Source organism: Cinclus cinclus, chromosome 4 (assembly GCF_963662255.1).
Source record: "Cinclus cinclus chromosome 4, bCinCin1.1, whole genome shotgun sequence".
NCBI lineage: Eukaryota > Metazoa > Chordata > Aves > Passeriformes > Cinclidae > Cinclus > Cinclus cinclus.
In genome coordinates, this window is record NC_085049.1 from 49,923,348 (window position 1) to 49,937,127 (window position 13,780).

The 13,780-nt window shown below is 35.8% G+C and overlaps 1 protein-coding gene across 7 annotated transcripts in view; it reads right to left on the bottom strand.

The window, feature by feature from the left end:
* Positions 1–13,780, bottom strand: part of PPFIA2 (PTPRF interacting protein alpha 2) — a 264,534-nt gene that overhangs the window by 49,062 nt on the left and 201,692 nt on the right. For all 7 annotated transcript variants that reach the window (XM_062491235.1, XM_062491236.1, XM_062491231.1 and 4 more), the window contains 3 exons: positions 11,724–11,945; positions 10,954–11,100; positions 9,033–9,167 (listed from right to left, as the gene is read on the bottom strand). In XM_062491235.1, the coding sequence (XP_062347219.1) occupies positions 9,033–9,167; positions 10,954–11,100; positions 11,724–11,945 (504 nt within the window). The remainder of the gene's footprint in view (positions 1–9,032; positions 9,168–10,953; positions 11,101–11,723; positions 11,946–13,780) is intronic.

The following is a 13,780-nucleotide window of genomic DNA, read 5'->3' on the forward strand; positions in this document are numbered from 1 at the left end:
TAATTTAGGTCTCTTTGGAATTTTTTATCTCAGTAAAGTTTAAACAAAACATAAAGCAAGCTACTACTAACTGCAAACTTAGTTTTCTGAAAATAAACTTTATTTAAACAGGCAGCTGAACAGCATTGCTTGAAATGTGTCAGCTACAAAGGCCTGTTACATCCAAGCATCAGCAAAACATTGGAGTTATTTATGAGCAATGAAATCAGCCAAATGTAACATGCAGACTGTGCATGGTTTGAACACAAACCTGCTGTCGTAAAATTGTAAGCTCCTGAAGCACTGAACTGCACAATGGTTGATTATCAATTAAAAAAAAAGCTAAAAAATGAAAACAAATCAGATGGATTCTATTCAGCAATAGAAAGTAAAGTCCAGTAGGACTACCTTCCTACGTATGGAGATCATTTCTTGTAGTTTAGCTTCCATAACATATTGATAATCATCAGATGAGGTAGAAGAGGTTGGATCAGACTAACAAGTCAAGGAAAAGGAGAGGGACAAAATTGAAAAATCAGAACTAAAGACACTGACACTGAACAGAACACAGCACAGAATGCTTAAAAGAAAAGTGTGACTGAAAATTTAATTTTTTTAACTGACAGATTTTTACATGGAATAAACTACACTGATACTTGGTGAATAAGATGCAGTTGATGTTGAGAAACAGAAAAAAAATGGAATGCTAAAGAAGCTATCAACCTACACATGGAAGTTCAAGGTTAGTGATGGCTGGCTGATGACACATTACTACAGAGTGGATTCAAAGCGATACTGTCTAATCAAATGTTGTTTCTCTCTATCTCTCTTTTTTTTTATTTTCTCTTTTTTTTTTTTCCAGAGTCCAATGTCAGAAATTCCTGTATAATTCCTCTGCCATTCTCTAGGAATGATTATAATACATAAATACTATGTAATGGATAGGTCAGTTACACCACTATGCAATGTCATGATACATTCCCTAATTTCTAGAAAACAGAAAGAATTTCAAAAGAGACAAGGCTCAAGCTTTCATATGCCATTTTAGTATACACTACATAAGGCCTTTAATCCAAATAAACAATAGAGTTTTCATCCCTTTGAAAAGATCCACCCTGGTGGATCTCTTTGGAAGATCAAGGTCATCAGATAAAAGAAGAACCTACAAATAAAAAATCATTAATAATAATGAAAAGTTATTACAGAGTATTAAAATGGTAATCCAACCAAAGATTCATTACCATTTCTGACAGACGCTGACCTTAATTAGGTCATTTGTGGCAAAACATGAATATTCATGTTATTGTCATTTCAAACAAGTCTATGTTATTATTCAAAAACTAAAAAAAAAAGACCTTTTAAAAAAGGGAAATGCTATAGTGGCTTTGTTGTTATGGAAACAGGAATGTGCATAAGGCATACAGAGAGTGCTACTGATGACTGAGTAGTGAGCTCACGCTTGTCAAATGCTATTTCACTCTGTCAGATTTACCCTCTCTCTAAGAGATCCGAACTCCATCTTTAGATGAGCAAACTTTAATATGCACAAAAATACTAATTTTACAGCTGTATTTTTGTGAGACTATTTTTCATATGCTTATCTACTAATGGTTTATCAGATTAATTACAAATAGGTACCAAAGCAATGCCAGATGTTCATAATAACTTAAAATTGCCCATAGTTTAAACTCAGTAGTATTATCAGGACCAAAAGTTCGTAAGTTCATAGAGAAAGCAATCCTGTGATCTAGTAATTTATAAACATAAACTGCAGCCTTTGATATGAAAACATACATATAAGAAAACTCTGCTTTGTATGAGAAAAGAATATTGCTTAACTTTGAAGATCACTAGTATTCTTTTCATAGTATATTCACAAAACTCCGATTCTTGCAAAATTTAAAGGAAAGTCTTTGTAATTAAACTAATTTAGAAGTTCAGTTCTTGTTTCTGATCATGAAGCAGGCATATTGTGATGTACTTGAACTTATTTATTAGCTGAAACTATTTTGTCTGTTTATTACAACCTGGACCAGCACAGTTCCATGATCTCCTTTGACTTCTCTCTCTCTTTTACTTATTAGTGAGTTTCAGCACACCAGTGCTAATGCCCTGCTTCCTGTCCCAGCTGGGTAATTAGAAAGATAGGGTTGCAAAAGCTAAGTCCCTGTGATGTCAGAATAGACATCTTTCCACAGAGTGATCAAGATTTATCCTGGTCTGTAGACAATAGATGTTTCCCCTGTTCAGGTCCCGGCTCCATCACTGGTTCAAGGCCATCCCTTAATGCATTTCCAAAGCTCACGAGATGACTTGAAATCATCAAAGCTCTAAGACTTAAATAAATCTACCTCTTTCAAAGCCATTTGCACAGAGGGAGATATAGAACCCGCCAGGGGCATCTTCCAACAAAATTAAACACCTTATAAGCTTCATTAGCTGACTGTGATACTTAAAAGCAAGTTACTTAAAATTCACTGCTTCTGATGTCTTGAGAGGCTACCTAGAACAGAGGCTAGACAGTGTTAAAGGAATAAAGTAAGTATTTATTAAAAGGCTTTCAAAGAATGCACCTTGGGCAGCACAAGAGCCCGGCCATGGCTCCACCCAAGACAGATGCCCAGTTACGAATTTTCACACTTTTATGAGTTTTGGTCTATTCAAATATTGGGGTTAATTGTCCAATAACGACTTCAGGTTATGAAGTCCCATCCTCCCAAATTGCTCTCCTCAGTTCACTGTTGTTTATACATTTTGGGCCTGAAGCTGCAATGGTGTCCTTGATTCTCAGGCTGGAAGAGGATTGCTTTGTCCAACTAAACTGTGAAGAGAACTTGCTAACACTTTATACGAAGTTCAGAGTTATATACTAATGCAGCACAGAATATGGAAAATACAAAACCTAAAACTTAAGGCATCACTTCTATATGTTTAGTTGCAGCTTAATGCAAAACGTGAAGATGAGCAAAGTAAAAGTACTAGGTCCAAAGGGATCTTGTTCACATCCTCTGAAATGTGGTCCTGCCAGTCAAAACCTATCCTTTGAAATACAGTCTATCTAGTTAGCCATATATTTAACTTTTTTTTTCAAGCTAAAATATAAACTTTTGAGTCCAAACCATGCCATAAAATCTTATCTGTCTAGCAGATCGTTTCAATGCAGAAAATAACTGTGATATTAAGTCTAACAATTTTTGGGAATAAGAGAAGTAATGAAATTATTGTCAGAATTATGTATGATACCTGAATTCTTATAGACAACATTCTTGAAAGAACATACGTTCTCTTAACTGTTAAAACAACTAACTTATTTTATAACTTCCTGCTGCTTTAATAATTCAGCAAGGTATATGCTACCTTTACATCTCTTTGACAGAACAGAGAAACTTGAAAATTAATTAAAATTCAGTATGCCTTAGAATCAAAACAAATGTCATCATTCTAAACACTGAAAATATATTAGACTATTTTATGTTTCCTTTATGCCCCATTTGTTCTGAAAGTGTTATTCTGTATTACTCTAAAATGATCAAATTATTCTATAGCCAAGATATTAAATAATTAGGCTCTAATACTTGTGTGGCAGAAAGCAAGCACAGGTGCACAGACAGTATCTACCCTGGGCTCTAAAGCTGCTTATGGATTTTAACCACTGGTTATTATATGCCAACTGCAGGGGCACCCTCCTGCAGCAGGGATAGGAATCAAAAGGGCAGACAAACACACGTACATACTCTCATCTTCTCTGACTTGCAGAAACCCACCTGCAGACAAAGAGCTCCAGCAACAGCATCCCCAGCTGGAACATACCCCCAAAATGAGGGTTTCAATACCACCCATCACCCTTTACGTTGAGGAAGGCCCCCAACCAGGTCTCAAAGAGACCCCTCCAAACAAAAAATCCCCCGTAGTAAGTCAGCTGTTAGCTAAGGGATTTGCAAATCCTTCCCTAAGGACTTCCCCAGGTCATGCACTTAGGGTTGGTATACCTGTGGCAGTTACACTTTTTTGTTGTTCATGTGTCTTAATCAGTCCAAGAGATTATAAGGAATAAGCTCTTTGAGAGACTTGGCAGCCTACCATAAAAATACTGAATGTGTCCATCTCAGCCTTGGAGTTTGAGGCACAAGGCAGAGAGTGAGACACCAGTGCTTATCATGCTGCAGTAGCAGAATTTTAGGCAGCATAAACAACTGAACACTCTGAGATTCCTAAAGAAAAGCTGGATTTCTTGCAATTTGTTTTACTAAGAATTTATTGAGCTAAAAACTGTAAAGTAGAGCTCACGTAACTACTTGCTTGGCAGGCCTTACCCTACGTTCTTTCTTCAGTAAAAGACTTGAGTGCCTGTTTGCTCCTACTCTGTAAAGCAGGATTAATTAGACACATTGCATGGTACTCAGAAACTAGCATTTAAAGCATTTAGCCAGAACATTAAGTTATAAATAGATTTTGGAAATCATGCATCTTAAACTGGATTAAAAATATATGGGCAAAGACTAATGATGTCTGACCCCTATGAGAAACCAGCATGAGTCTTAATGTTCACTTTGCTCTCTCTATGCCACGGAATAGCCAGCACAAGGTAGTAGCAGCCAGGAAAACTGTGCATTGATGGAACAACAAAGCAGTTGTGTGATCTCTGACCCTGTTAAAACTCTGCTGGTGCTCCTGCTGCTAATGCACCCACAAAAAAGATGTTGTTTGCACATAATATGTTACTGAAGGCACTGCACATTTTCAAGATCTTTACATCTTAGTTGAAAAGAAAGAAATCCAAATTTGGATGCAGAAATCACTTGTATAATATAGGTGCGAGAATTTTTTTTTTTTTTGGTGCTGAGTTGCAGGAAAATATATAAACTTTCTAATGGTACAAGCAATTTCCCCAGTTTTGAGACCTTGACTTTTGAACACCTGCACTCTCCATTGGCATCTTGTGCTTTAGTCTATCCTTGAAATAAGGGCATTATTAACAAAGAAAGAATGAATTACTGAACTGTGCCATGAAGGTGAAAATAGGTGATGGTAGTGACAGAGTTGCAACAGCTCACAAAGTTATCAGCTACTTGCTCACATCTAACCTGATACCAGTGTGACAAAATGAATTGGCTCAGGTGTCCCCCTTCTCTAAACCCTAACCTTTCAGTCAATAGATAGTCACACCATCTTTCCCCTTCTTTGTTTTCCCACTACCTTCTGTACCTCCTAAGTTTAGTAAACACCTCCTTCAATTTGCCTTGTCAAATTTGCTTCTTTCATTTCTTCCTTTTATCAGGGCAAAATCTCCCAAGAAAAGGGAAGCAAAATGAGTACTTTGAGAAGACAAAATGTATTGTAAATGTGAAATTTTCTTTGGCTTCCCTCCCCAGATTTATCAACTTCCTTCTCTTATTAATGCATCATATTTTCTCTCTTTCTTGTTCTCAGAGAAGTTTCTGTATTAACTACAACCACTCCTTGCAGGGGAACTTCTTTCCCCTCTTTGCATCCTTGCTTGGCAAACATTCTCCTTTGACTTGTTTCGAAACTTCTTCCCTGCTTAAAGCAAACCACATCCCCTCACTGACACAAAACAAACATTATGTCCCACTTGCCTCCACCTCTCAAGTCATTTTTTATCACCTTTAAAATTAACTGAAGGTGTTACTATGCTAAATGGGGTTTATTATGATATGGTTTCATCTTCTCCATTTCAGTGCTTCTCTAATGCAGCTGAAGAGCATGGCTGGTTTTTTGGTGACCCGCATACAGGAATGATGGTGTAAAATGCTGACTACAGTCTTGTGATCTGAGAATTGACTTGGCACCTCTGCTGCACAAGCATCCAGAGGGTGAAGTAGTGCTTGTGGGAGTGAGTGAATGGAAGTAGGTGGATGCTGGGTGACCCTACTAGACCCCTCCTTGAATACATGCAAGGAGAAACTATGTTTGACAGACTAACCATCTGAAGATTATTGATGCTCCAATGTCTTTCCCTTCTGAGGAAAATAAAAAAAAAATTGTGGGATAAAGAAAGGTTAATACAGGAGGGAGGTTATTTCTACTAGGAACTGCCTCTTCTCCAGGGCAGGGAAACAGACCAATGCTGTGAGAGTGGGTAGAAGGTGGGTCAATGAGTCATGGGACTCTAAATCTTGGAATACATGCTGAGAGCTGTGCTACTTGTCATGACCAGAAAGGTACCAGTGGGATGGCCAGGCAGGAGAGCACAGTATATGGGATCATGCTGTTCCAGGTTAGTCTGCTGGAGGCTGACTAACCATCCAGTTGCTCACCCAATGGGCAGAACACAGTGAAATCAAAGCCAAAGAAAAGTTCAAATGATTCAGGTAAATTTATGGGTACTTATCCAAGTTCACTGTATAATCCAAATTTTTGGAAGCTCACTCTTTATGAAATAGTTAGGGCATGGAAAAGTAGCACAAAGACATATCACTAGCTTATATATATATAAAAAAGGGAAAACCAGCTAACTTTAAAAACTGAAATAATAGAAGGATCACAATTTATACCCTTCATTTGTAGAATCCCAACCTGGATTTATTATGAGCAAGAATATTAAAATTTGAATGCAGAACTGCAACATGCATCTTTTAAATCTATGGGAGGTGTGGTGAGGATGGTGAATAATCACAGCCAAATCCAGAACATATTTGTTCTGATTTATCTCCACATGTAAGTAATTTGTCTTGTATTTTACCCACAGCAAAGCAGATAACCCACATTACTTTTATATATATATATATACATATATATATATATATATATATATATATAAAGAATATTAGGCTTAATTCACCTCTTCCATATGATTGTAACCCCATTAATCTCAGAGAAGCCACTCTCATTGAGGTAGTACTGAAGGAAGGAGAATCAGTTTTGACCTTTTTAATTTTTTTTTCTTAGTGCAGATAATTTGAGTCTTACAGACAACATGTATGTTGGCATAAAGTCCAACCAAGGCAAAATTAATTAAGCATTATTCAGTTTGTCAGGCAGGACCTGCAGTTGTCAGTGAATAGCTGGCCACAAGTAAGAGCACACCAGCTGGCTAACTTAAAACTACTTAAGTAAGCTGCAGTGATTACAGTGTCCTTGGTTCAGAGCCTCATTTATATGATCCATGAAAAGTAATGGACTTTAAACTTCAGAGCTGTCAAAGCAGAACTTTAATAAGCTCTACAGTTTGCAAAGAAATTGTATACAAGACACATAGGCCTAGTTAGCCTATTGGCCAAATTATGACATTCTTCTTCATGTCCTATATTCCAAGGCAGCACAACTTTAACTAAAATACATTATTTCAGTTTTTCATGTAATCACTGAGAAATGAACAGAACCAGCATTGGAACCTATTTCTCAGAGTTTCCCGCTTGGCAAAAATTTTGATCGAGTACATCAAAGTGAAATGGGGTGGAGCAGCAGCTCTGTTCACAGCTCTCTAACCACATCCCATGAAATAATGTAAAAAGACAAACGAAGATGTATATTGCAGCTTTATGGTCACAATAACAACAGTATCTCATGGAAGTCCCTGAGTGTTCTGCATGGTTGAAATGGGATTTCTTCTTACAATTTTTGCTAATAGTATATGTTCAAGGAAAAATGCAGTTGCAAGAAAAGACATGCTCGAGACTGCCAAATACTTACTGGTGGCTAATTGCTGGAGAACTTATTCAGGAAAAATCCTCTTAAAGTAGAAAACAATATTTTTAAGCTACTGAGGGCATTAGAATATATGATTATTTGCTGAATCAAACAACTGGGAAAAAAAAGTTAAAATGCCAAGGGATTGCTCTTCTGTGCACCTGAGGTTTTATTAAAATCCAATGAAATTTATTTGGTATTTCATGTAGCTCTTTTTGCTGATTCTTCTTGCCTTCCCCCCCCCACCACCTCCCCCAATTTTCAGTCTTTCTTTCAGATTCACACCCATTCATACAAGCCTAAAGTGACAGTACAAACTCTTGATTACTGAATAATGATCTTGCCTTAATAAAAAATAATCCACACAAATTCCCCCCAAAGCCTTCCTTTCTTTGTTTCTTCTGCTTAACTAAATTACTTAAAAATCAGAATTTATTAATGAGCTGCTCAGCATTTAAGGCTGCACTAAAAATGGAAAACACAGAAACAGCAAAAAGTCCATCAAATTTAGAAACAGCTCAGCACATAAATAAAAGCGTTCCTTGGTGATAGAGAAAGGAAAGCTTAGATAAATCAGTTTTATATATAATACAGTCTCTTAAATGCAATTTTCTTTGTCTGATTTTAAGAGATGAAGAGTCTCTTTATATATGTATAAACCTCATTATATGTCTTTATGAAGCTGTTAATACTTGAACTACAGTATTAACTACATGCACAACTGAAAGTATTAGAGGCCAAATATAAAAAGCACGCTACTGAAAATTTATCTTTATCTTCTTATTTCTCTGTAAGATAGCAGCCATATAATAGATTTATCAGAAAAAAAAAAGTTTGAAATCCACTCAGAATTTCACATTTTTTCTTTGCAGATATATGATACAATGAATCATTCAAAGCAAACCTTTTAAGCATGTACTGCAAGTTGTCTTCATTTGTGTTGCACAAATGAACCCACCTGCCACCAGGATTTGATTTTATAGTACTTATTGCAATAATACTAGGTGTTGTATATATATATGTATATATGGTATATTAAAACATCCACAAAAATTAAGTACCTGTAGGAAAGGGACTTCTTTCACTGCCTACCTTTAAATTAGAAACTCTTACACAGTAAAATGAATCCTCCTAGAGTAAGTAAGGGTCAGTTGTACTGGAAATACATGACTTCTTTGTAAGTATAGCCTAGGCTAACTAACAGACAACTACTTTTCCTGTCATTAAAATGCTAAGAACTGCAAACATGGAATTGAAACCATTCCTGTGTGCATACTTATCAAGAAACCTTTTCTTCTTTCAAATCGGCTCGATGCTACCTTTGTTTAGTCCTTGAGGTGAGGAATCAGGCTGCAAATCAGCATTAAACAATGGGCTTCTGAAGTGAGCCTATTTCTCAGTACCTTAGTCAAAGCTGCAATTCTCTGAGCCAGTTCAGCCTCCACTTCAGGTAAGGTTTCAGCTTTCCTCATGGTCTGCTGCAGCTTCTGCTCAGCCAGCTCGAGACGCTCTTGCAGCTGCCTGTTTTTGTCTTCCAGCTGAAAGCCAAAGATAAATAAGTATAAAAAATGAAAATCAATATTAAGGTTTTCTCATGCCTTTCTAACATATCAGTGAAATGATAGCAAAACTCATTATAAGGTGAGACATCCCTCAGTGTGGGACAGGCTACTGGAGAGTTATTAACCCAAGCATGGAGCAATGCAGGCTGCCAGTCTTACTACTGATTTAAGGTCCAGGATGTCATGAAGGTGAATAAAAGGCACCAATTAAGATAAAAAAGCTCCACTGATGGATGTGGTATTTATCTCAGGAAAATAATAATACTGGTGCCAGTAAAATGAGAATTTTCTAAATGGAAATACAGTCCATCTTTCAGAAAAAGTTACATATGAGCTAAAATGGGAAAGAAGGACAATTCTGAAAGGATAGAATTCCCTGAATAAGTTGCCAAACATAATATTCTGAATGAATGGCAGTTATACATTATAAAAAGTTAAAACTAACATTTCATGAATTACAATTAAATCTCATTTTACAGAGGTGAAATTGAGTAAGCTGTGATAACCATTAAGGGGAAATAGGAGTACTTATTATAACTGCAGCATTTTCTGGCCCACTGAGATGAACCACACAATTAAGATATTTTACTTGTTGCTGCTCTCTTGCTCAATCCAGGTAACACAAAACAAAGTGGAAAAAAAAGTGTGATTGTAGATTCTTTTTTAATCCTTCAAAAAGCATGAAAATCTAGGCTCTTCTCATCTCAGTGCTGCAAACCAACTAAGTCTGACCATATTTATTCTAAGCTTAGTTGTTTTGATTCTTTCTTTGAACAGGCAGAACTCTGCAGCACAGCATGACTTACATTGGCAACAATAAGAACTCAGATACCAGTACCTTACTTTCTCCATCATTGGGTGGTTTTTCCCCTGACAGTTGAAGATACCTCTTAAAATAGCCTAAGGAAGCTGGCAAAACTCGAGAGTTTGAGTTCTGATGGTTTAATTTCCCAGAAGAAGTAGTCAAATATATATATACACACACACAGAGATACAAGGGGATGTGTGCATATGTGTGCAAATATATCTGCATACAATTGTAGAAACAGAGATTATCACATCACACAGGCTAATTTCCCATACAGCACTTTAAATTGTTTAAAGACATGCTAGGAAAGAAAGAAGTCTGATACTGAGGCTGGGCCTGAATGGTGCAGTAGGAATTATATTTGCTTCATGTTTGCTTTCGGTTTATGCCTTATTCTTTGAAATACAAACCAGTGTTTTATGTTCAGTTTAAATTCCAGATTTTGAATCACCATGGAAACAAAGTACCGTGAGACAAAGCTGCACAGTCATAAGTTTTCTTAAAACATATTCACATCACAGTTAATTTAGCTTTTGAAAATTTTATTTGCACTCTATTCATCTGTAAAATCATTAGAATATACTGCATGCAAATTTTGACCTTTCCTGCAGAAAGGAATTATTTTAGCTCAAGCTATTTTTTGGACAATAAAATTCCAAAATTGTTACACAAGAAGCAAAGATATTCCACTATGTAGGAAACAAGACTGTATGCACATATGCAAGTCTATCAGAAAAGTTATTTTCCAACATCGAATGTACACATTGAAATTACTGTTCACAGCTGTAGTAGCTGATACAAAATTTAGAGATCCTGAACAATTTAGGATTTTTTAGACTAAGTGATCTGTTGATTAAAATTGAAAAGATTAACCTAATAGAAACCTCTTATAGTAAATTGATATTGATTTTCATTATGCATGAAGAAAACAACTGGCTAAGGCAGGTACGGCACCTGGCGCAGGATGGCTTCCTTGTTTGCCAGTTCATTTTCTAGCTTATCATTTATGTCGTGTATGGAGGTGGATTCTCTCTGAGCACTGAGGTAGCGCTTCTCCAGTGTAGTTATTCTTTCTTCCATATCTTCCTTTTGTGCCATTGCCTAATGTGACAGAAAAAAAACCCATCAGGAACCGTGCTATTAAAATAGTACCTAATTTTACACCAGTTTAATTTCCATGCAAACAGTAGACAGAAGTGTAACGTATGCTCTGAAGTAAATCTTCAGTTTTAAAGAGAATTCTTTGGGATTTCTAATAGCTGTGATACAGAATCACAGCACCAGGTTGGAAAAGACCTTTGAGATCATCAGGTCCAGCCTATGACAGAACTCCACCTTGCCAATTAAGCCACGGCACTGATACTATACCCAGTGTGTACTTAAAAGCCAATGTAATAGAAAAATAACTGACTCATACTAAAACAGATTCTAGAAATCAACCATCCACGCATATTGAGAATATATGCCTAAGAAATGATATACTGAGAAACGCCACAAATTTAAGAGGAGGAAAGAGATGGAAAATTAAATTTTACTTTCATTTATTGAGAGAAAGGAATAAATTTCTATTACTCTTCCTTAATTTTCTCTCTGCTATGTTTAAGGGCTTTCTTTCATCAGTGCTCAACTTTTGCTGCTTATATACATTGGCCTCTATCAGTTTGTAGCGGATATCGCAGGAAAAACAATCAAGAAACATGAGGCGAACATGGTGAATTCCTTACCTCTCTAATGTCTCTCTGATATTTACTGTTCATTTCCTCTGTTTTAATGAGCTCCTTTCTCGTAGTCTCTGCTTCCTGCTCTACCTCTCCCACCCGAGAAGACAGAGCAGCCAAACGCTCCTTCATCTGTGCCATTTCATAGTTTTGCTTTTCCAATAGCTCCTGAAGTTCAACAACTTGACTTGCCTCATCATTTGAGTCTATTGAGCCATTTGAAAGGCGCTGGCAATGGAGAAGTGACATTGATTAATTATCTTTTAATGTGGGCTCTAGCTAAAGAATTTCTAAAGCAAAGATTATTTTGAAAATTACCGAAGTAACTAGGAAGGAAAAAAACATTTTCATGGTAGATAAGATAGGTATAGGTATGAAAAAATAGCAGAAGATTAACTCATACAAATGGATTCCAGAATGTAGCATGACAGATGTAAAAACTTGTATTAAGAGCAGAATATTGCACATAAAAAGGTTTAGTTTGGCATTATGACTATTTGAATACAGATTACAACAATACTTCTAAAAATCAGCAGATTGATTTCATTGGTCTTAACTAAACTTACACAGCATTTTAATTTTAATAAAGTTAATGTCATTTGCAAAATATACCCTGCTGCAGACAGGAAACAACATTAATAAATCACAAACTCAGTGTACCAAAAACTGCTTTCAGTACAGACAACATACCAGTTAAATTTGCATTAGAAAAAAATTCTGCTGAAGTAATTTATGTGCTGCCAAAAGCCTTGGTATGAATACAGTTACAAAGAAAAAAAAATAAAATCAAGATTCTGTAGCACATATATTTGGGATATGATCTCAGCAATATGATTTTTATTGCAAGCAAATGATTTCAGGATAGAAGTGCATTCGCCAACAGAACTTGTTGGTATTGCCTCATTACAACAGATATTCACATTAACCTTTTCCAGTATTGGCTAAGCCTATAGTTTCATACAAATTTAATTCTCTCATGTCAAAAAAACAGGCATAAAGAACAAAATCAGAAATATTTGTTTTGACCTGCACTATGAAAAAATAAAACCAAAGTGCTTAACCTGTCATTAACTTTCTTGATTATGTACAATTTTATTGGAAAAAATCATATTATGAAACACAGGAGCAAAGTATTTTGCTGCAATTATTATTTTAAGCATTATACAAAAATATTGGTCCTCAAAGGTGCTTATTGTCCTTCAGGTGATAATAGTGGGTGTATAGCAATGTATATATGAAAAATCCCTAGCAGGGTCTGAGGGGAAACCAACTTTCATTAGCATTTTGTATTATTACTGTCAAAATATATTTATACACAAATCTTCTACCACATTCTAAGAACATTGTTTAATGGCTTTTACAGCATTCTTTGCTCAATCAGTCATCAAACGAACCCAGATCAAGATCACCTGCTCCACTGTTCATCCCTGAATAAAATTACTTTAAAAATTCACTACATTTAGTAGCTCTTTTTCAAAGTTGTATTCTTCATTCTACCTAATTATATTTTAGATATTTTATGTTAGCTGCTGAACAATCATTGATCTACTTTCAGGACACCATGGTAAGATGAGCATAGCAAATTAAAATCTTATTTATACTTAGCTTGATATTTTGAAAGTATTCAGTTGGTCAGCTTGAATCAATATGCATAATTTAATAATAATATGCAGCTGTCACAAACTAAATAGTAATCAAACACTCAAACAGCATAAGACAGCCGTACCCTCATACTTTGAAAATTTAAAATAAAGTTTTTATCTATGACAATCATAATCTATAGTTTTACAGCTATAATCTCATCCAGCAATTTTAGCAGTTTTCACAGGTTAGCAAATTTTATCTTGCATGGAATTTGCCCTACAGTTCTATGAAGGGTAGACCAGGAATGCTGCAAAGTTATAATAAGCCAAATGCCAAATCTCAAATGCAATAAATGGCATATGTTCATGTACCTTATGTGACATAAACCCTGATAATTATGAAATGGACACCCATGGTATCTGGGAGTATGTTCACTGCAAGAGGAGTATTCTCTTTTCATTAATGAAGATTTTTTTCCC